The sequence below is a fragment of the Pieris brassicae genome, chromosome 6 (assembly GCF_905147105.1).
Source record: "Pieris brassicae chromosome 6, ilPieBrab1.1, whole genome shotgun sequence".
NCBI classification, from domain to species: domain Eukaryota; kingdom Metazoa; phylum Arthropoda; class Insecta; order Lepidoptera; family Pieridae; genus Pieris; species Pieris brassicae.
Window position 1 is genome coordinate 21,304,657 of NC_059670.1, and position 24,089 is coordinate 21,328,745.

The 24,089-nt window shown below is 34.8% G+C and overlaps 1 protein-coding gene across 8 annotated transcripts in view; it reads left to right on the top strand.

Annotated features, from left to right (window-relative positions):
* The window catches only part of LOC123710728 (twitchin), a 110,971-nt gene extending 104,835 nt beyond the window's left edge, over window positions 1-6,136 (top strand). For all 8 annotated transcript variants that reach the window (XM_045662872.1, XM_045662865.1, XM_045662866.1 and 5 more), the window contains 12 exons: window positions 370-535; window positions 884-1,008; window positions 1,305-1,500; window positions 2,518-2,687; window positions 3,065-3,183; window positions 3,387-3,534; window positions 3,837-4,003; window positions 4,239-4,377; window positions 4,837-4,945; window positions 5,176-5,312; window positions 5,508-5,677; window positions 5,756-6,136. In XM_045662872.1, the coding sequence (XP_045518828.1) occupies window positions 370-535; window positions 884-1,008; window positions 1,305-1,500; window positions 2,518-2,687; window positions 3,065-3,183; window positions 3,387-3,534; window positions 3,837-4,003; window positions 4,239-4,377; window positions 4,837-4,945; window positions 5,176-5,312; window positions 5,508-5,677; window positions 5,756-5,962 (1,853 nt within the window). In that variant the 3' untranslated portion in view covers window positions 5,963-6,136. The remainder of the gene's footprint in view (window positions 1-369; window positions 536-883; window positions 1,009-1,304; window positions 1,501-2,517; window positions 2,688-3,064; window positions 3,184-3,386; window positions 3,535-3,836; window positions 4,004-4,238; window positions 4,378-4,836; window positions 4,946-5,175; window positions 5,313-5,507; window positions 5,678-5,755) is intronic.
* Window positions 6,137-24,089: the final 17,953 nt, after the last annotated feature.

A 24,089-nucleotide genomic window follows, 5' to 3' on the forward strand; every position in this document is an offset into this window, starting at 1 on the left:
TGATTTCATCACAACGCGTTTAGGTATCACACTCATTTATTAAATAAGAACAGTGTTGGCCTAGCATGTTCAGCGTGCGAATCTCATCCCTGAGGTCGTAAGTTTGATCCCAGGCTGTGAGCCAATGGACTCTTTCTATGTACGTATTTAACATTCGCTCGAACGTCGGAGGGAACATCGTGAGGAAACCGGCTCGCCTTAGACCCAAAAAGTCGACGGGGTGTGTCAGGCACAGGAGGCTGATCACTTACATGTCTATTAATGATCACGAAACAGATACAGAAATCTGAGGCCCAAACCTAAAAAGGTTGTGGTGCCAATGGAGTTTTTTCTTTTATTAAACAATTTATAATTAATGACAATGAACAGACCGTCGCCAAGCGGCACCGCGGTTCGTGATAAAGCCCCAATCGGCCTTCTGCTACGAGGGTCAGTCCGTGAAGCTGTACTGCCGCATCATCGCCTGCGCCGCCCCCACCGTCACCTGGAGCCACAACAACAGGGAGCTCCGCCAGTCCGTCAAGTACATGAAGAGGTATGTCTCTTAAGTCTGTATATATATCTGTCAGAATGTAGTTAATTATAGGGTAGGTAATTTTATAGAGGCGTAAATGAAAGTTATAATTATTTTTCTAAGCTTTAATTAATGTCGGAATTATATACAACAATGCTGTAGTGGTATATAAGCCTGGCCGGTTGAACGTCACAAATAAAAAGAAGAAGAAAAAATGCTTTGTTAGTTCTTGTCTTTTTACAAGTACGTTCTTATACGTTCGTACGTGCGTACGTACGTAAAAATATTATCCGCTAATTATATTTTTGAATACGTGACATCTAAACGTTATCAGTTTTAAAATTAATTATGAATGTTGAATACCCTCAGATACGCGGGAGACGACTACTACTTCATCATAAACCGTGCCAAGTTGGAGGACCGCGGCGAGTACATCATCCGAGCGGAGAACCACTACGGCTTCAGGGAGGAAGTTGTCTTCTTAAACGTACAACGTGAGTAGTTCTCCTATATTATATACTATGTGATATTTATTGATTTAATTAATATGATTTTCTATTGTTGGTTATTCGATGTTTTTCATAAGTTTTCGAATTTCTATTAATTATTTGTGTTCATTTGTGGAAACCTTGTCCTTATGAAAAATAGATAAAAAATGTCGTCTATTTATTTTCATACTTTTAACAAATTATTTTTCAGTTTAAAACACAATTATCTATAGGAGATTCCATGTAGGACTATTGAAATGTGAAATTAATAATATACTTACAATTGTTTAATTATATTCCAGCTGTTCCTAAAGTCCAGAGGCAGCACGTGCCCGAAGCCCCTCGTCGCCGCGAGCCCACTCCGTACACCTTCTGGCAAGAAAGCAGCGAGACCGCTCCTTCCTTCACCTTCCAGTTGAGGCCCAGGGTCATGCAGGCCAGGGACACTTGTAAGCTGCTCTGCTGCTTGAGTGGAAAACCACCTCCGACTGTCAAATGGTTAGTGTTATGTTTAACTGTTGAGTAAAACGAAATCTTTTTTTTTACCGGATTGAAGCTATGTATTATTTTAAATTTTTCCGACGTTTCGCGTGCTTCACAGCGTGCATGGTCACGGTGACTGATGACAAAAGGTGTTGAATTTCAAAAGCATCAGAGCTGTAGAGAAAATTGTGTTATCTGTATTTATTTCCCCGGAGTTGGTATCGACTGAAAGATGAAGGGTTTTTGCAGAAATGACTCACGGTGTCCTCAATTTTCGCGGATTGTTTGTCTTGGGGTTTTCATGTATTCATGTATTTATTTGCATTCCATAACGTTACAAAAGATGTTTATGAGGCTTAAAGCTAGGTACAATATTATGGACCCTGTTAGGGCACAGCAAAAGAAGGCATTACGAAACCTATATAACATAGCTAATAGCAACGCAATAAAAAATAGCACATAAAACTTCACACTCCAGGCTAGTACCAATTACATAGAATAACATTTTTTTTTATTTATTGAATTTTGTATATTTAGGGATTAATAATCATGAAATTAAGCTATATTTTTAACTTCTAGGTACTCATTAACGCTATAATAACATTTACGTATAAGAAGTTTTTTTAGTTTGTTTGTAAATATATGTATCTTTTTTTCATTTCTTAGTGTCTCCGGTAGTTTATTATAAATTTTGATTGACATGACTAGTGGGCTTGATGCATGTATTTGTAATCGGGATGATGGTAGGTTTAGGCGTTTTTTGTGTAGAAGTGTATATCTTGTCTGTATGTCTTCGCGTGTAGTGTAAAATTCTTTGTGTGTATGGACAAATTTACAGATTTCCAATATGTATAATGAGGGTAGAGTGATAATGTTTAGTTTTAATTTGGATGTTATTGGTGTTTGATAATTATAGTGTTTTCTTTCAATGTGTAAAAACTATAAACGAAATGTTTTAGAAGTATAAACGTATAAACGTGTTTGATAATTATTTAATGGGAGTTAATGGTCGATTTACTGGTGCCAAACCAGGTACAAGGACAAACGCGAGCTATCGAAGTACGACTACGCGATGTCCAACTCCGACGGCGTGGTGACGATGGAGATCATCGACTGCCGGCCCGAGGACAGCGGGAAGTACTCGTGCGTCGCCACCAACGTGCACGGCACGGACGAGACCTCTTGCGTCGTCATCGTTGAGGGTCAGTGGCTATCTGTACTTGGGATACCGCATGTCTACGCTTCAGTTTTAACGTATAAACTCAAAAAACTAATTAATATCAGCTAAGAGGAAAGAAATTGTTTTGTTGATGATTAACTTTACATTGCCTGTGTTTTTTTTTTTAGTAGATTTTTTTTGATTTTAGTTGATGTATTATATGTATATTATTAGTTTGTTAATTGCTTAACAGCTAAATTCGATACAATGTTTTAAACAAGAATCGTCTTTTCCTATTTATTACATATGTGTGTTAGATTTTTGGTCAAACACAAATAAATTTTAAAAGTATAAAGTATACGCTTTAGTTGAACGCCTCAAAAGTTGCAAACTGAACTAAATAGAAGTTTTAATTTTCAGGTGAAGTTGTGAGCGAGGAACAAGCGGCCTTAGCCCACAACTTGCTGCATTCAGGCGAGAGACGATACATCGAGAAACACCTTAAGCCTGCGCCTGCGCCGATCATTACTAAGACTAAGGTACAGACTATTAAAATCCCAATTCGTTGTTTTATAATTGAAGTTGACTCATTTTATTAAACAAAATTATTTTACTTTATTTTTATAAGTCTTATTTACTTGTATATGTGTGTTAGCTAGATAATGTATTTTTTTTTAAATCTTAACGACGACTCGTGCGCATCCAACTTAAATAAGGGTTTATATGTGTTGTTCGTATCCAGGTGACAATTGATCCGCCAAGCAAATCCACCACGATGAGGCCGAAGTATTCACCGCAGAGCTCGGTAGAGGCCAGTAAGAAGAAATATGGCTCCAAATTAGACTCGGACTCCGCGTCTCGGTCGAGGAGTGCCACAAAGGAGTTAATATGTAAGTAAAAAAGTATAGAACATAGCACTATGTTATGTGTAGCTCTTTGTACAACATATTGTCGTATATAAAATGGACTTCAGAATACTAAATCAATTGCATTTTGTGTATCTGTGACATTGCTATTATATTCTGCCAGGCGTTTAATAATAATTTTGTGTAAAATCAGCGTATACATTGAGCACGTACGTACGTACGTGAAAACAGTTTTCTTTTGAACGATTCGTGTACGATGAATTCATAGATGTTGTTGGTAGTAATATCTAAAAGAATATGAAGTAACTCAATGCTGAATACCTCAGTGCCGGCGGCCGACGCGAGCATGTGCGCGCCATCGTTCGCGCGCGCTCTGCCGGACGCGTGGGCGGCTAGGGACGGCGCGCCCTTGCTGCTTTCCTGCGCGGTGCGGGGAGACCCCGACCCTCGAGTGGAGTGGTTCAAGAATGGGCAGCCGCTGCACTCTTCCGAGGTGAGTGGATGAGAACAGACTCACAAAAAAAATATATGTTGAACGTACGTTTGGCGTACACGTTACACTCTGGTTTCTCGCCCCTTAGTAGCGGATACTGTAACTCCATGATGAGATGCAATAGTAGACATTTGAGGATATTAAAACTATTAAAAGATTGTATTCTCTGATGATGTATCTTTGACGAGTAAAAAAGGAGAAAAATACAAAACTTAGTGATTATTTGCTTTTGCAGGTTGTGGACCTCAAATACAAGAACGGCGTAGCGTCGCTGGCCATCAATGAAGTGTTCCCGGAAGATGAGGGTGTTTACTCTCTGAAGGCCATCAACAGTCAGGGAGAAGTCGAGACTAAGTGCAGCGTCAGCGTCAAAGGTAGGTTCAATTCTAAAGTCTGACGTAACTAATTGTTTATATAATTGCGAGACGATTTAACTCCTGAAATTTCGACTTACAGAGTGTATAACAGTTCAACTTAAGTTTTTTTTTTAATATATATTAATTGTTTTTTACATATTAAAACTAATTTCATATTGACGAAGTAAACTGTACATTAGCAAAATTAAATTAAAGACATTCATTTTGGATTTTATTGCTGTTCGGGGTACTCCAAGTGAGACGTCATTAAATTTTGAAATTTCCTTTTAGAAATTTGTAGTATTCCACTGTATTTGTGTTTCTTTAATTTAGCATTTAACTAAACTATTCAGCAGCCCAGAAACATCAGATCTACACATTCGATAGTTCGTCAATCGTAAATCATTTATTCGGAAGCAATGCTCATTTTGCTTCCACACGTCTATATTTTTTTTTATAACAAAATGTGTATCACAGCATCAGACGGAGGCGCCAGCGCCAAGTTGGGCGACAAGCCTCCCCGGATAGTGGACCATGCCATCTCGCAGATCGTCAACGATGGAGATGCTGTCACATTGTCGTGCAGGTGAGACGGATGTCGAGAGGAATTGGTTGCTTTAAGTGTTTCATCTCTTTTGTTTTAATACTGAAAAGGAACACAATAGTCAAACCGCCGTCGATGGACACTCAATGCCAGAGGGCTCGCGAATCGGTTGCCGGTCTTTAATTGTTCGTTACAACTGCTTCTAAATTTACATTTATTCCTCTGAGGCGTTAAATGTCACAGCAATTTGTCAAAACTTAACCTGCCATCAGAATAACGGGTGCCGATCGTTTCGATGTGGTCTGGCTGCACAACAACAAGGAGATTAAGCCCTCGAAGGACTTCCAGTACTCCAGCGAAGCCTCCATTCACAAACTGCACATCGCCGAGATATTCCCAGAAGACGCTGGTAGGTGACATTGGAGCGTAGTCCCCAACTAACATGTACATTTTTGTTTTCATTAGACACACTAATTTACTATTTTTTTTAAGCGTAATTCATGTTAAAATAGGAATTGGCAGGCGAGTGTTAGTGTTATTTTTATTGCAAATTAACTTAGTTGTCTTCTTTGAAAAAAAAAATTTTTTTTCTAAATTAACACAGGTGTGTACACGTGCGAGGCGTTCAATGACGCGGGTGAATCGTTCTCGTCGTGCACGTTAGTTGTTCGTGTCTCTGGCGAAGAGGTCACAACGCCCCAGTACACGAGTTTCCCTAACTCCACGACTACGGTTAGCGCCGAGCCGGCTGCCTTTATAGCTGAGCTGGACAAGGTACTTATAAAATATATATTTACGTTATAATCCCTATAAGTAATGAGTGTTTACAATACATATTAAATTATGGTACAGCCACCACTTCAACTCCAATGGCTGAAGGACGGCAAACCCATAGACGAAACGTCAACCCGCTACCGATTCACAATGGAAGGCGACTCCAAGTATCGCTTTGAGATCGCGTCCAGCTCGAGCGACGACAGTGGCCAGTACCAAGCGCGCGCCGTCGGCTCCAAGGGCGACTCCTTCGCGGCTTTCTACCTTAACGTAGTCGACAACTAAACGACACTGACTGACATGAAACATTTAAAGTAGCGGCCCCGACACGGCACCCTGTGCGACACCATGACACTCACACAAAAAAAACGCTATTTATTCGAACTTTTCATACGATTTTTTTATACTATACGGAGTCTTCGAAACTCGTTTAAATATATTATAATTAATTTTAAAATATTTATTATTATTTATTAAGTAATTTAAGTGTTACCCTATCGAATGCCTACGAGAAGCTTGGAACGTTTCGCTCTAGTCATTAAATGTTTATTTATTGTCCTCTAACATGCAGCTTCTGGAGATTTAAGCTTGAAATTAATATGCGAAGATTAGAATCGAACCGACGACCCTTTGTCCAGTATTCCGTTCGCCACCGCGGAGTATTATGGCTCAGACGGTCGCCAGTGAATCGCAATCTTTATTTTTTACATAACATGTAATATTAAATTGTAAATAAATTAATTTATATCATGTGACCGCAATTTATAAATAAATATGTATACTTAAAAATATAACTGTGTTTTATTTTTTTATATACCGCACCCATACATATATAAGAGGCATTGAGTTATACAACTGTGTAGTTTCAGTTGCTTTATAAATAATAACAATACATAAATCGTTTATTTGCCAAGACAGTGGTACAATTAGATCGATCAACTACGAATATCCCTACAATCAACCTTATATTATAGGCATCTAATGTCATATCAATTTTTACAATGTTTTATTGAGAACAAAATAATGTCAAAGTTAAATTATTTACAATTGGTGTCAAATCTATGGTCAAAATAATGTCAAAGTTAAATTATTTACAATTGGTGTCAAATCTATGGTCCAAATACTCCTTATATGTATGGACTACCTTCCCCTTGAAAGAATTACATGGCAGTGATCTTTTACTTCTAGGAAGGTGATTTTGAAGTTTTATAACCATGACGTAACAATTTTTTGCATACATCGTGGTGGAGCATGCAGGGACCCACAGTCGTATTGAATCCCTCGGTATGAAAAGGCAAGTTTTCGCACTTTGCGAGTTCGACTCAAAGCAAACAATATTAAGACGCGTACAAATAGGTTTTTATTGTCAGTTAGTTTCTAATACCCAAACAAATACATTAAACAAAAAGCCACATACAGACCACAGACATAAACGTAAAGCACATTTAAAAAAATTAACCTATTTATACAAAAAAAATAAAATATATATTTATAATAAATTCTAAGACGCAGTGATATTTAATATAAAGGAAGAATAACAAAGCCATTATTAATAAATTACCTGAGATTTTGATATTATTTAAAATAAAAATAGATACAATAAATATATACAAATTCAGTTCAATACAAAATTATTTATTCAATTACGTAACACAATGTACACTTGTGAACTTCAAAAATATATATGAAATGCTATTAATTTTACATTTACTGCCAGTTCGCAAATCAAGGTCGTAGAACGGAAGAGAAGAACTGGCAATAAACTCTCCGCCACTCTTTTTAATCGCCAAGTTTTTTTTGTTTTCAGCCGAAAACCATAAACCATATCTATTTACTAGTAATTTGTTATATTCTGAAAATATACGATACATGACTGAGTTAAGTAAATTCCTTGTATTATATATAAATTTTAAATAGTTGGGTTTGCCTTGTATTGTATAAATAAGGGTTTGAGAAATCTCTAATAAAATACTCATCCATCTAATAATGTATATCAGCACTAAGAAAACACTTTTTAAACGGATTGAAGCTATGTATTATTATTAAAAACTTATAATTATTTACATAATTTTAATTTTTTTCCGCCGTTTCGTGCTTTACAGCGTGCGTGGTCATGGTCACACAATACATACCTTCAATCCGTTTAAAAAGTGTTTTCTTAATGTGTAAAAGCTACGTTAACACAAGACAATATTATGGATCAGCAGTGTTGGCCTAGTGGCTTCAGCGTGCTACTCTCATCCCTTAGGTCGTAGGTTTGATCTCTGACTGTGCATCAATGGACTATCTATGTGCGCTTCAACATTCGCTATCTACCTACTTGCTTATTAGATTGACAATACAGAAATCTGAGTTTACCTAAAAAGTTGTAGCGCCACTGATTTTAATTCATCTAATATATAAACAAGTATAAAAATCATAGCATTTTATTAAAAATAAGAATCAAATTGTATAAAATGTAATAAAATCTATTTCGACTAACAAATTAAAATTAAACACTTAGCGTTACAAGTTGACCGAAGCAATAACACTAGTAAAATTAATAGGCCATAAAACAGTAGCTCGGACTCCAGGATACAAGCAGTAAAGTGTTCGGAACGCCATTAAGAGGGAGAAATTAAAAAACTAAACGTATACAAAAAAGCTTTGTAAAGCGTGCTTACTGTTGGGCGATAAGGGTTCCGTACTTATCTTATTTGAATCTGAAGTTAAATAATCGGTGATTAGTTGTAGTAGTAGTGATTAGGTGATTAGTAGTAGTAGTAGTAGCTTGTAGTAGTAGCAAGGAATTTCAGATAGAATTGCACTACGTCTTGGAGGTATCCCAGAGATGGGAGAAGAAAAAAAGGAGATGGAAGGACCATATACTAGAAGGATGGAAAAGAGCAGCTCGTGAAAGTGACGAGTGGAAACAACAAGTGGAGGCCCACGTCAAAAGACAACCCGACGAACTATTAGTTATAATAATGTTATCGATTTGGTTAAAATTATATAAATTTGGTTAGTGAATGCTTTTATTATTATTATAAATCGTTTGTCCAATTAACGAAATAAGTTTTTCATCTTTATTCAGAAATATTAGCCTTTTATTTAGGTACTTTTACACTTAATATTTGTATCGCTGTTTTGCGAAAGGCCTCCTAAAATACAGCCATTCCTCTCTGCTGTGCACCACGAAAATGAGTAATTACGCGAACAGGAACTTAGAAAACAATATAATTCTTCATCTGAAAATTATATAATGTTGAATATACTATTTCAAATCATGTATACTTACAATAAAGAGCCCATCTCATTCCATAATTCAATATTTATCACAAGATCGCTATTTTCGTACAAAACTCGAAAAGGGTATGTTTGTTTTTTTTTTTCTCCAGTCAGTTCGGTTTCTTATTATAAATGAATGCGTTCACTCGATTACATTTTTTAAAAATCATCCGTTTTTGAATTTAACTCGATTCTTTAACTCTGGTTAGCGTTAACTTTGCGCGGATATGACTTGATTATTACTTTTTACAATTTAAGTAACATAAATTTTTAAAATAACAAATAAATATAAGTTAATCCATATTTGTTATGGTTTCATATTGCATTGCATTTTTTTTTAATAATCAAGTAAGTGTTCAGTTTGAAAAGCGAAATTCGGCTTAAGAAAAAAGTAAAAATTTGTAACCACTTTTTGGACATTGAACAAATATATTGTAGGCTCCTACAATATATTTGTTCAATTAGCGGGCGGTATCTTCTTTGTTTGGTTTTACAAACACAATTAAATCTCTGTAATTTCGAGAGTAGCAAGCGGAATCTAGGATTTTTTTAAGCAATTTAGCATGGACTTTTATCACATTAATAAAAATTTAAACGATTTTAAAACAAATGGTGATTTTCACCAGTATAATACTCAAAATAGAACTAATTTGAGTTTACGACCAAACACGCTCCAGAATTGTATTTATTTTTACAACAAACTTCTAAGAGAAATTAGAAAAGTATCACTGAATTAATTAAAAACTCTCGTTAATCGTAAATTAATCATAATCATTATAAAGTTTTACTAATATTTTAATGATCCTAATCCTTGGGATTGATTTGCTCCAAGTTAAACAATTTGTATGACTCAAAACTTAGCGATTACAAAGAGTGGCGGAGAGTTTCTTGCCAGTTCTTCTTGCCCACTCTACGCCTAGACTTGCGAACTGAAAGTAAATGTAAATTTAGTATAAAATTTAAACTTTTTCTGTTGACGTTACCTATATGATATACGTATTTATTAAACAACGTATTATTATTTATATTATTATATTACATTATTATACAACGAGGAAATAAATAAGTAAACCAGGACGTTTTGAATATAAAATATTGGTATGGTATTAGTAAAAATAAATGAGACGTATCCATACTACTCTAACGCCGTTAAGAGGTTGTCCTTCATCGTAATAAACTTTTTCCTTCAATAGGATCGTTTTTAATCTTGGCTTTTTATCATATTTTTAATTCAGCCTTTCTTTGTTCTAGATAAAAGAATTTATCTTTTTAAACCATCCGGCATCAAACGGATACACGTTTGTGTCCGTAAAGTATTAATAAATTCAATAACATAGATTTTCATTTATTTACGTGAAAATTGTAATCACCTGTATTGATGACAAATTATTTTATTTTATTACGTACTTTTATTATTCGTGATCATAACAATCAAATCTATTGTATTTCCTTAATCTACATAGTAATAATAATCATCAAAAATAATAAATTAAAACAATTTTAAAAGTTGGGTCCCTGCGGCAGTGTACCTTTAACACTGGCAGCAGCTTCCTGCTGTATTGCGATTCTTATTCTTTGAGGATTTGAGCACCAACTCACCGGTACTATCTACCAGGTGCCAACTAAATTCTTTAATTAGCCTCGGTGAACTTGAACCCCACGGCCCAAGAGTCTACTCCAAAGGGTACAAAATTGAAGCTGGAGGAAAGCTCTTATATTTGAGCCGTTTATTATATACTATATAATATACTATACATATATTAAAGGTCAAAAGTCATTAGCTTGGTATAAATCAACTTGTAATAAGCACATGATTACACAATTCCTCATTTCTGATAAACAAAATAGAGAACACGAACTAAAAAGAAACAAATCCAATCCGCCGCGTCATTTCACTCATCGGATCAAACAATAAAAATATAACGCGTTCGAGGATTTCATATTTTAAAATGTGCTCGTCTCGAGTGCATTAAGCTAGAGCGCGACCAACGAGTATGAACCGAATGATTGAATAATATTATAAAACGAATTAATCACCTTCCCACTTATCATGATGATCATATGATCACTGCCGTGCTCATTAACATCATAATGCTTTAATCAGAGAGTTGTTAGATCAAAAGTTTTGACAACAATTCTAAATATTTTAACTGTTCTTATTATCATAATAATGTCATAACATTATGGTAATTAATATGACATTTTCATAAAAATTCAAGCTATTCCACCTTGAAGATTTCCAACACAGAGTGCTATTTGCTGTGTACCACTATTTGCACTTAGCTGCAACTCTCTCACCGGGAGTTCACGTGTAATGTAACATTATAGATTCTCCCTCACTGATGTAATGCTTAAATCTGTATTGTGAATGCATTGAGAGAGCCTTTACGACGGTACTTGTAAACCTCCTGGTAATTGACCCGCCTGCTTGCTCTATTCTTCTTAGTAAGCGCTAGTGTTGTACTATGAATTTAGTGTGTGTAAAGTGTATTTAAGTGTGCTTCTAAGCTATGTCAGCTTAAAAAAAATAATTAGGCAGATGTTACGCGTGCATTGGAAAGGAATTTTTAAGAATTTAAACTGTTTTCTTCACGTAAGTAATTAACACGTAAAAAACTCTTATTACGTGAAATAAATGTAATGTAATTGAGTCATCATAAGAGTGAGAATAATGACACAGTTATAGTTATTTAGTTAGTGAGTCATAATTTCATTAAAATACTAAAGTACTTTGGTTCTTTATTAACCCATTCATTAAAAGTAAATCAGGATAATCTGATAATCTGTCCCGTTTCATTAAAGCGTAAACACAATCTGATAGAAAGAGATTTACTTTGGTTAGACTAATTTAGTTTAATTCAGGCAGGAAATCACCTAAAGTGATACACCCATGGACTCACATTGCCAGAAGGTTTACAAGTACGTTGCAAGCCTTTTAAAATTGGTACGCTCTTTCTTTGAAGGACCCTAATAGGACTCGGTAGTACTCAAATTCAGTCAGCAGCGGGCAACTTCCACATAGTAGTGGTGGGTGACAAAACTGACTTGAGAATCGCTTAATTGTAAAACGATGGACGTCAAAGTAATACGCATGGTATTTTGTATTCTGCCTTGACCTCCTATAGTGGAACTCGGCTGCAGGTATTAGTCCGAGGAGTTGCCTCGGCACACTCTTCGTGGTAAATGCGATAGAAAATGCAAAGAGACATCATAGTTTTTTGTCAGCCATGACAGTCAGAAGCGCTCTATAAATTTCCGTACTGTTTGAGTTTTGAATAAGCGGTTAGTGCTAAGTCACGTTTTAGTATGGAGTATAGTTCGATTGTGTAGTCTCGGCCCGCGGCGTCGAGTGGAATCAATTGTTTTTCATATATTCGAATCTTATGCCTCCCTCAAGGATATCCACAATCTGTATTTACATATTAATTGTATGGGAAACTCAAACCAATCTAAGTGTATACTTTAAAAAATCAGTGGCGCTACAACCTTTGAGGTCTGGGCCTCAGATGTCTGTATCTGTTTCATGATCATTTGTTAATCTAATAGGCAAGTAGGTCCTTCTGTGCCTGACTATGTATTATGTGGAGACGTTAGCCCATCTCACCTTCCACGGACGAGCACGAATCCTGGCGCAGCCGCAGGACATGGAAATAATGAACAGCTCTTGCCTTCAACTTTGATTTTGCTCTCTTTGGAGTACTCTTAAGCCGTGGAGTTCTAGTGTAACGCTAATTAAAGATTTTAGTTGGCACCTTGTAGGTAGTACCGGTGAGTTGGTGCTCAAATCCTCAACGAATAAGAATCGCAATACAGCAGGAAGCTGCTGCCAGTGTTAAAGGTACAAAGGGACCAAACTTTTTAAATTTGTTTTAGTTTTCTATTTATCAACTATTATTGCTATGTAGGTTAAGATTATTGTAAATTCTGTAACTGTAATCAAATGTATAAATTATATTAGCTTTAGTAAAACTTTAGTTTTGATAGATTTTGAATTTACAAGCAAGGCAAGCAAGACAGAGCACGCTATGCGAGACATTAAAATATTTTATCTCTGGACATATGCTAATTGCTATTAATTCTTGTTTGATAAATGTAATTAATGATAAATTGGTCTACAGTTTTTTATTTAAACCGGTGTTCGGTCTTCGTAATTTGCATGTACAGTGCAAAAAGTGTATTGCTAAATAAGGCTTATAGGTAAACCCTTTGTTAGAGGTACGTTCAGCTATTTGCAATACTTTGAATTTGGAAATAATCATAAACTAATAACTCGTCTGCGCCGGCGCAGTAAAACATTTTAGTAAACTTAGGGCTGTCATTTAATACCTAATCACAATACTTTCGTTAAGACATTATATATTTTTAATTACGTATTTATTTAATTTAAACCATTTACTAACTATTTTACTGACGATAATCTTAACGAATTGAAATTAAAACAAAGACCTAGACATAATGATTTACGATAGTTTGATGAATAGGTATAATAACGACTTCAAACAAAATTTTGACGATATATTTTATAAGGAATTGTTTTAATTAGTACCAGCCCTAGTAAAAGGTGTTCAAAACTTTATAATCCCGGGTCAGTGACCCCGCGGCCTATTGTCTCAGGCGGGGTTTGAAAAAACAGCTAAAAAACGACCCAAAAGGCCAAAAAAGGCTCTATATTCCGTCATTGTGGCTCTGGCATTGATCATTTCTCAAAAACCTCGAATTCCGGATTAAATTGGTTTCCTTTGTATATTTTGAATGGTATTTATGATTTGATTTTTGAAAGGTTGTAGAGTGTGGTGGCGCTACAACCTTTTTAGGTCTGGGGCTCAGATTACTTTATCTGTTTCATGACATGTACGGCAAGTAGTTGATCAGCCTTCTTTGCCTGACATACGCCGTCGAATGTTTGGTTCTATGGCATATCTTGCCTCACTTATCTTCGAGAGAATGCTAAATGCAATTAAACACAAACTCCTATGGTGCAAATCCGGGGCTTGATCCTACTATCTTAGGGATGAGAGCCGCACGCTGAAGCCACTAAGCCAAGCCAGCGCGTTACCTACATGTTACCTACAGGGAAAAATTATGAGAGTAAATATGTGCGATGCGCGTGCACAGCATCACAAAACCCGACACCCTGAAATTAGCATAGTCAATTTATTTTAGAATAAAGATGTCCTTAATTAGGTAGAAATATTTTTTTGTGATATTTATAAAACTATATATTATATTATTAGAGCAGTGTTGGCCTAGTGGCTTCAGCGTGCGACTCTCATCCCTGAGGTCGAAGGTTCGATCCCAGGCGGTGCACCAATGGATTTTCTTTCTATGTGCGCATTTAACATTAGCTCGAACGGTGAAGGAAAACTTCGTGAGGAAACCGGCTTTCCTTAGATCCAAAAAGTCGACGGCGTACGTCAGGCACATAAGGCTGATCACCTACTTACCTATTAAATTAACAAATGATCATGAAACAGATACAGAAACTTGAGGCCCAGACCTAAAAAGGCTGTAGCGCCATTGATTTATTTATATATTATTTTATTTAACTAGACAATACGTTATAATCAAACTTTCAAGTTTGTTAGTGTCGTTGTTCTTAGAATAAGGCGAAAGATAAAAAATTAAAAAATATTTTTATTTGTAACGCCAAAGAAGTATAACTTCTAAGGCGTGTAGGTAAGAGGTATACACACTTTTTTTGGCTTTGGTCTTTTTGCTCCTTGCTGACGTGTGTCAATGGGCTGCAGTAACTGTCTTTAGCAGCTTCGTAGGATGGTTTGTCCCACAATATAACAAAATATCCGATACAATACCTGTTTGAGCAGTTACACGCATTATCCGATGTCGAATCAGAGAAAACAGTCAAATTAAATAATTCTTGGTCTTGCAAGAAATATAATACAATCAAATGAGTGAACAAAACCGGGTGAAAAGAGATAAAAAAACAAAATGGCGGATTGTTTTTAATTACCAAGTATCGGCATAAATCGAAGCCGGGCCCGCCGTGCGCGTGCGTCGAGTAGACATGCGTTTTCTTATTTTAATTTGTTTCAATGCATTTCAATGGATTTTTTGTAATCCAATTAATTCTTGCTAGGACATTACAAGGCCATGGGAAGTGGAGTTCATGTTTTCCAATAGGAATTAGATACTACTAAAGGTAGGTAAATGAATAAACTAAAGTAGAAATATGCGGAGCAGATGCCAAGAGGAACATAGTAGTACAGTAAACTGGTGCCCAAGGTACAGCAAACGATAAAGAGGAAGACAACTTAGAAGGTGGATAGACCAAATTTAAGAAACAACAGGTAACATGGTAGAGAGTGACTCAGAGCAGAGAGGAATGGCGGGATTTGAAGGAGGCTTTTACCAAAAAAACGGGCACAGATACCGAAAAGAAGATTTTGAATTGGAAACGTGTTCAAATGTCAAAGTATCTGAATTAAAAACCTATTATTATTATTATAAAGGTATGTCGTACTCGAAGCAGTTGCATTACCAGTGATCGATCACAATGATCTTCTAATATGATATAAGATATTTTAGAAGTGAAACTTGTTGGAAAAAATTACCGTCACATTTTTGGGTTACGCGTCACAATTTTCCGTTACGTGCCATCTTTTTAGTTGTACCAACATATGGAACATTTTGTTATGCTACACCATAGTGTTTGATTTTCCGGTATAAAATCTGTTTTTCCTTGAAATTGCTCTCGTAAGCCGTCTTTAAGCATCATATTTTGCGATTTTTTTTACAGGGAATTTTTCCTTTATATTGTTTAGGTGAAACTAGATGAACCCAGCCTTAATAGGAACAAAAAATAGCTAATTGTAAGCTTTTAAATAAACTTTTTTAGCTTCTGTGTCAAAGCTATGATGAAAAGAGACACTTTAGTTTCAGAATAATGGTAAAAATGGTTTTCAATCAATCCACTTTAATTGTAGAATTTATCGAATTAAAATAACATTGTTATAATATTTTATAGTAAACGTCGCAGCAATCTTTATAAATAAAAAATGAATCGCAAAATATGTTGCTAAGCGCAAAACTAGGAGTATTTTTTTCATTCATTCTTGACTGAAAACTGACTGACTTGAGAAAGGAAATTCAATTTCATGGAAAAACAGTTTTTCTTCCAGAAAATCGAACACCCTTTACGGGGTAGCATAACAAAAATGTTTAATATGTTGCATGATAATAAAAAGATCATATCATATTAATGCGGTACGAAGTTGACTGAGTTTATAACAAATATAGATTTTTTAAAATAATTCGACTCCTCGCCATTCGTGTCTTTGATTCATAAAATTCATATGTAGCGAGTGAAGGCGCGCGGATGCATTATATTTTACGTATAAATATAAATAAGAACATTGTCTGTCCGTACAGCCCTTTGTCATTGCCCGCTATTTATAGTCTGTATTCCGTATCGTAAGAAATTTATCTAGTTTAAACCGGATTAATCCAGGTTTTAATTAAGTCAAGGTATTGATTTAACTGTTTGTGATTTAACCAATTTCTATTGTAATCAACTATCTCAGAAGCATCTCCTGAAGAGCATTTTTAAAAAAGGCCGGCAAAGACTGAGCATTCTGGCATTGTGTGTCCATAGTTGTTCGTTGTTAAATTTTTTCTTGAATAATTAAAACCTATAATGCCAATCAGCGGCTTCAGTGTTCGCCTCATCTTTATGGTTGTAGGTTCGATCCCCGGCTCTTCACCAATGGGCTTACTTTCTATTTAACATTCACTTGAACGGTGAAGGAAAACATCGTAAGGAAACCGGCTTGACTTAGACCCATAAAGTTGACGACGTGCGTCAGGCACAGAAGGCTGATCACCTGCTTGCCTATTAGATTAACAAATGTTCATGAAACAGATGAGAAGTCCCAGGCAACTGGCGTGGTACAGTTGCAGATGAGGCAAAGAGAGCCGGAAGGACTTGGAGCGAGGATATATGAGGCTCAAGCCCGAACGTGATGGAGACTCTTTGAGGAAATTAGATCACATTCAACGCTTTGAGAAATGGCATGTCAGATAACGAACTTCTATTATATCCCAAAAATCAATATTGACCCCAACAAAGCAAAATTTTGCAGTTTTTTAAATTTCAAACACAAAAAAACGACCAGGTGTAACCAAAGGGTTGCTCGCTGTCCCTTTCTAATTACATACATTTATCGCGCGTCTCGCTCTATAACCCTTTTTGAGTTTTTTGGGTCAAATTTGGCTTTTTCTCATTGAACGGTTCATATAATGAGATATTACGCTTTGTGTGATATTCTTTGTTAAATACAATTTGAATGGATTTGGAGTTAAATGCATCGTTAGAGTTTTTTATAGTTTGCACAGCTTATATATGAAAAGGTTTTCATGTGTGTTCTGAACACATTTTAGGTTGGAAAGTTCAAGTCTTGCAAACAGCATGATTCACGTTACGGCAAAATATGTTAAAAGGTAATTAGTATCAGTCGAATTTTTTGAAGTTATACTTCTTTTGGTGGGTACAAAAAACCGACACCCTGAAGTTAGCTATAGTCAACATTTTATTTTGTGATATTAATTTAACTTTATTTAACTATATAATGCGCTATAATAAAACTGTCAATGTATTAAAAACCTTCTTAAAACCGTCTTTTCTACAAACGTAGAATAAAAATTTTGTAAGAAATTTATAATTCAAGCGCGTTTTTTTTTAAATGAATTTTAGTGTTTGTTGTATTTTAGTAACAAAAAAGTTCAAATCCATTCAACATAAGTAAAATACAAGTTAATATATATATTCTATATAAGAAAAGTAATCTAAATGACGTAATAGACATAAAAATTAAACAAAATATCAGTTTTGAAAACTATGTCATAATTTATCTCAATTCATTTAAAACGTATCAGAAAGTTTAAAAATAGAATCTTTTGAGTGACTACACATTGTCTTCTTCGAATTAGCTGAGTAACGACGCCTACACATAATCCCAGAAAAAATATAATTAAATATAAATGTAATTGTGTAATATACGCTCGCCCAACATCTGTTATTGTCAACACACCTGAATGGTGTACCCGTCTTTGTCTAACGAAAGATTTTTTGTTAAGCGCGAAAGAGACAAAAACAGTGAATCAACTCCGAGATGTGGAAGTGACAAAAAACTCACGCTTCCTGTGTCTTTGGTATCATTTGAAAAAGGAATAATGATTTTGTAGTATTAGAATATAAGGCAGATGCGGAGATTATTTTTAAGACATAAATTATTAAAATAAAAAGGTTCGACCATTTCTTAGATGAATGTTATATAACTATTGTAGTATATTTTTATCGACGCGTATTATTTTTAATTTATTGTGATTGTGTTTTATAATTAATAAATTATTGGCGTTTAATTAATGAATTTTACTATAAAATTATATTATAATCTTGGTACTGACTACGGGTGACATAGAAAGGAAAGAATTTAACAAAACTATAGGTGTACAAAAGCAAAATATATTGACTTTTGTTTAATTGAAAAAAAAACTGTTTTATCTCAGGATTATGCCTTTACTATACCTACTATAGCTTAGAGTTTAGACGTATTCCATACAATGTGAACTTTTGAACAATTCAAAAATAGAACGTTTTTAACTTAACCCTTCCATATTTGACAAAAAACGGTTTTTAAATTTAGAACGCAACGCGGCCGGAATAGAGATTTGGTTCTTTTGAATTTAGAAATACTGTAGTTTGTTGTTTTCTTTACGTTTATAAAAACTGTAATCTTTATTTCAATCTTTAAACAAATATAATGTAAATCTAAAATAGCCCTCGTCTAAAATAAACGTGCGTATTTATTTTAGTAGACATTACAAATATGAGCAAATTTTGCGTTACTTTGTCAATAATTTTGGTAAATAAATAAAAGTTAATTATAAATAAAAACAAGCTTTTTATTTCTTGCATTGCAAAGTAAACTTAATGCAGTTGCATGAACCCCTCCAGGCTAAACCCTTCCTTAAACGATCTCCAGGTATATGAGCAAACTGCATTCAGCTCGAAGTTCCTACATGCCTGCATGTATATTAATTATATGACTTACTGGTCTTAATGTCATATGAACCCCAAGTGGGGCAGAGGGCACCCAGAGTAGGAAACCAGTCTGATCGGTCCAGGGCGGCTCTTTTAATTTCCCTCCAGAGCGTTTGGCCCAAACATTTCCACTTCCGGCGTTTTATAGACTTATCAATTGGCGCCTCGTTTCATAGTTTCCATAGCTGGTGGTTAGAGATTCTCACGTGCCAGAATGTTCCAAGGATTCAAGGCATCGCAAGGTGCAAGGCAGTTCACGAATACATGGAGTTGTTATGTGGTAGTCTTTGTAACTTTCCACGTTTCGCAACCATACACCAAACAACACGGCTTTATGTTGGAAGAACTTGAGTTTAACTGTTAAGTGTTAACTTAGTTTAATTATATAATAGACTTTCGAAATCAAAGTGTTGGCCTAGTGGCTTCAACTTGCGACTATCATCCCTGAGGTTGTAGGTTCGATTGCCGGCTGTGCTACAATGGACTTAACACTCGCTTATACGGTGAACTAAAACATCGTGAGCAAATCGGCTTGCCTTTAAGACCCAAAAGTCGACGGCGTGTGTCAGGCACAGGGGGCTGATTACCTACTTGCCTAATAGATGTCATGAAATAGATAGAAATCTGAGGCCCAGATGTTGTTTAATAATATGTACATTTACAATGAAAATATTAAGGTATTGCATGATATTAGTAAAAATTGGTTGCAGCTTGCAACGAATAAAGAAAAGGATTACACCCCTCAAATCCTTTTCGTCACCGTTGAAGCAATAAGTTAAGGTAAGTGTAACTTTAACGTGATACAGAAAAAATGTCAGATGCCTCAAAAATAACCCTTTGTCGAGAATTGTGAAAAAAGTGTTCGTTATAGTAATATTTTGACAAAAATGCAGAGTCATGTTACAGCCGTTGTCAATAGATTTTTTGTCATGGTGTCAAAAGCGCGGGAAATGATTTCTTGTTTAATATTAATATAAAAATTCGTGAAGAACCTTATTAAATTTCTTTACTTTTTCAACTCATTTATTGCGGTATAATCCTGTTAACAAATATATAAAGGCCGGCCACAACATAGGTGAATTCTACCAAAATGTGTGTCCATGGACTGCGATAATTATCTGATAAAAAAAGCATAACTGCAAAGTCAACATCCATTTTTAAACCGGAAACTATTCGTAGTTACTACGATGCGTAGTTTAGAAAACTACGGCTGATAAATAGAAAAATACTTCCAATTGTAAAAAAAAACTCGTATTTATAAACCCGTAACTAATGCTCGGAGAAGTTTATAAAGAAAATAATTTAGTAAGTAAATGTTTAATTCAATATGACTACTATTGTAATTTAGTAAAGTAATAAATCACAGTTCTGTGGGCTTATTCTGCAACAGGTAAGCCGTTTTATTTAGCTAGAAATCGAACCCAGACACTCCTAACCTAACCTAACTAATAAAACAAAATATTTAATACCTAAACTAAAACAGCATTTGCTATGTAAATAATTGTTTATTGTAACTCTAATATCGCGCAAAAGTTGAGCAAATCCGTCAAAATATTTCTAATTAAACCAACTTTCGGTATGCGAAAATTATTTTGCGTTTATTAATTTTCAAAATGTTAACAAACCTCACATTTTTCAGCTCGACAAATATGTCGGCAAAGCGCGCCAAAAATTTCTGAATGCTATTTAAAAACGCGGGAAACGAGTTGTGATGCATTGTTATTTCGTGGACTAAATCCTTATGTGGACTCACTTATATTTATCGTGATTTTGGGTAGGTTTAGAGTATATTTGACATATAATAACGACTCAAGATAGATGCATCATGAACGCCTCTTTAAACGATTAAACAATTTTTTGGATCGATTGAAGTTTAAACTAATGAATCATTTAATGGTGAATGGATAAAAATTACGTTATATGGAATCTGCCGGAAGGATCATATTGTTGCTGGCACTTTAAGAATGTGCGCGTTTTTTATTGGAGAATTGAAGTAACTCTTTCAAACAAATAATCCTGTGTGTGTAAGTTTTACATATGTCTATATACATACGTGTAACTATATTTATCGTGATTTTGGGTAGGTTTAGAGTATATTTGACATATAATAACGACTCAAGATAGATGCATCATGAACGCCTCTTTAAACGATTAAACCATTTTTTGGATCGATTGAAGTTTAAACTAAAGAATCAATTAATGGTGAATGGATAAAAATTACGTTATATGGAATCTGCCGGAAGGATCATATTGTTGCTGGCACTTTAATAATGACTCTTTCAAACAAATAATCCTGTGTGTGTAAGTTTTACATATGTCTATATACATACGTGTAACTATATTTATCGTGATTTTGGGTAGGTTTAGAGTATATTTGACATATAATAACGACTCAAGATAGATGCATCATGAACGCCTCTTTAAACGATTAAACCATTTTTTGGATCGATTGAAGTTTAAACTAAAGAATCAATTAATGGTGAATGGATAAAAATTACGTTATATGGAATCTGCCGGAAGGATCATATTGTTGCTGGCACTTTAATAATGACTCTTTCAAACAAATAATCCTGTGTGTGTAAGTTTTACATATGTCTATATACATACGTGTAACTATATTTATCGTGATTTTGGGTAGGTTTAGAGTATATTTGACATATAATAACGACTCAAGATAGATGCATCATGAACGCCTCTTTAAACGATTAAACCATTTTTTGGATCGATTGAAGTTTAAACTAAAGAATCAATTAATGGTGAATGGATAAAAATTACGTTATATGGAATCTGCCGGAAGGATCATATTGTTGCTGGCACTTTAATAATGACTCTTTCAAACAAATAATCCTGTGTGTGTAAGTTTTACATATGTCTATATACATACGTGTAACTATATTTATCGTGATTTTGGGTAGGTTTAGAGTATATTTGACATATAATAACGACTCAAGATAGATGCATCATGAACGCCTCTTTAAACGATTAAACCATTTTTTGGATCGATTGAAGTTTAAACTAAAGAATCAATTAATGGTGAATGGATAAAAATTACGTTATATGGAATCTGCCGGAAGGATCATATTGTTGCTGGCACTTTAATAATGACTCTTTCAAACAAATAATCCTGTGTGTGTAAGTTTTACATATGTCTATATACATACGTGTAACTATATTTATCGTGATTTTGGGTAGGTTTAGAGTATATTTGACATATAATAACGACTCAAGATAGATGCATCATGAACGCCTCTTTAAACGATTAAACCATTTTTTGGATCGATTGAAGTTTAAACTAAAGAATCAATTAATGGTGAATGGATAAAAATTACGTTATATGGAATCTGCCGGAAGGATCATATTGTTGCTGGCACTTTAATAATGACTCTTTCAAACAAATAATCCTGTGTATGTAAGTTTTACATATGTCTATATACATACGTGTAACTATATTTATCGTGATTTTGGGTAGGTTTAGAGTATATTTGACATATAATAACGACTCAAGATAGATGCATCATGAACGCCTCTTTAAACGATTAAACCATTTTTTTGGATCGATTGAAGTTTAAACTAAAGAATCAATTAATGGTGAATGGATAAAAATTACGTTATATGGAATCTGCCGGAAGGATCATATTGTTGCTGGCACTTTAAGAATGACTCTTTCAAACAAATAATCCTGTGTGTGTAAGTTTTACATATGTCTATATACATACGTGTAACTATCGTATAAGCATATGTAATATGTCATTTCGACATTAAATTTCACCGTCAAACGCATGCGACAAAGGTCGTTTTTACTCGATGCAATTTAGGGAAAATTCGCACTGCTCCGCGCCGCGGCTAACTCGATATAATTATACCTATTTCGATGGACCACACTTTTTCCAAATCATTGTATTTCCTTTGAATTTCTGAGCGAGGATTCCGGGACGTGTATGCTGAGATGCCGAAGTTTTTGATCGGCTTAAATGCGTAGGGACGAGATATTTGTTCAGTCGTAATTATTGAAAAACTGTTATGCAAAGTATTGTATGCAAACTTTTAACGTCAGTGTTTTACACCAATGAGTTAAGGGGGTTCTATTGCGATTGTTTGGTCACAAAAGGCAGATTACAGAATAATTATCATTGGAACGGATCCAATCACGTCTCCATGCCTCCATGTCTGGCTTTAAATAACAATGTCAAATTGAATAAGAAACTGGTTTTGTAAAACCTATTTTAATACTAAAAATTGTTCCTTAACCATTTCTATGTCTACAGGAATTGTTAAGTGTCCAATTGGGAATAATTTCCGTAAAGCATGAGTCCATCATTAAATTATACCAAAAACAGTGTTACGCAAGAAAACGTTTAGTAGAAATATTAGTTTCTCAATAAATAGCGCGTCGAATGCTTTGCTAGGGCACATCTGACCCACCTGCTAAATCTCGAAACAGACAAAGCTCGGGACACAAAAGGGCTCGCCCTTCGCCCGCAACAAAAAAAAAACTATAAAAAAAGACCCGTAAAGATGGCAAAGGTGTCTCAATTTAAAAAAAATCCGCGAAGGTTAAGACCCCTGGGAAAGAGTTGCGATTCGAGAATATTTCCCGAAATTCGATATATTCCGTTTTTTTCGCGTAACTGTTTGAAGGGTACCGTACAAAACTCACCCCTTTTGAAGCATCCGATGCGAACCGTGAGATAACTTTTTATATTTTCGCGTTTGATTTATAACTGTTTGCAGTAATTTAAGATTTTTATAGACTTTTAAACTTTTGTTGCGTTTCCGCATTTGGTAACGGTTTTTCATATCGGATTCTTTTGAAAGTTTTAACGTTAACGGGTTTAGGCTTATAGTTAAAAATAAATTTTATCCGTTTTAGCTGAAGTAGGCATGTGTTTTTATTGTATTATTTATAGAAGTGTACCTATTATGCTTATGGTTTGGATAAATTAAATTAGATATAAAATCTCCTTGTTAACAAAGCACTCGCGATTTCTTTTTAAAACGAACCCAAAGCTCAAGAAACGTCTCATATTATTTACACATAAGGTCATATTATACAATTTAAGTCCATACTTTTTCACAATGAACGCG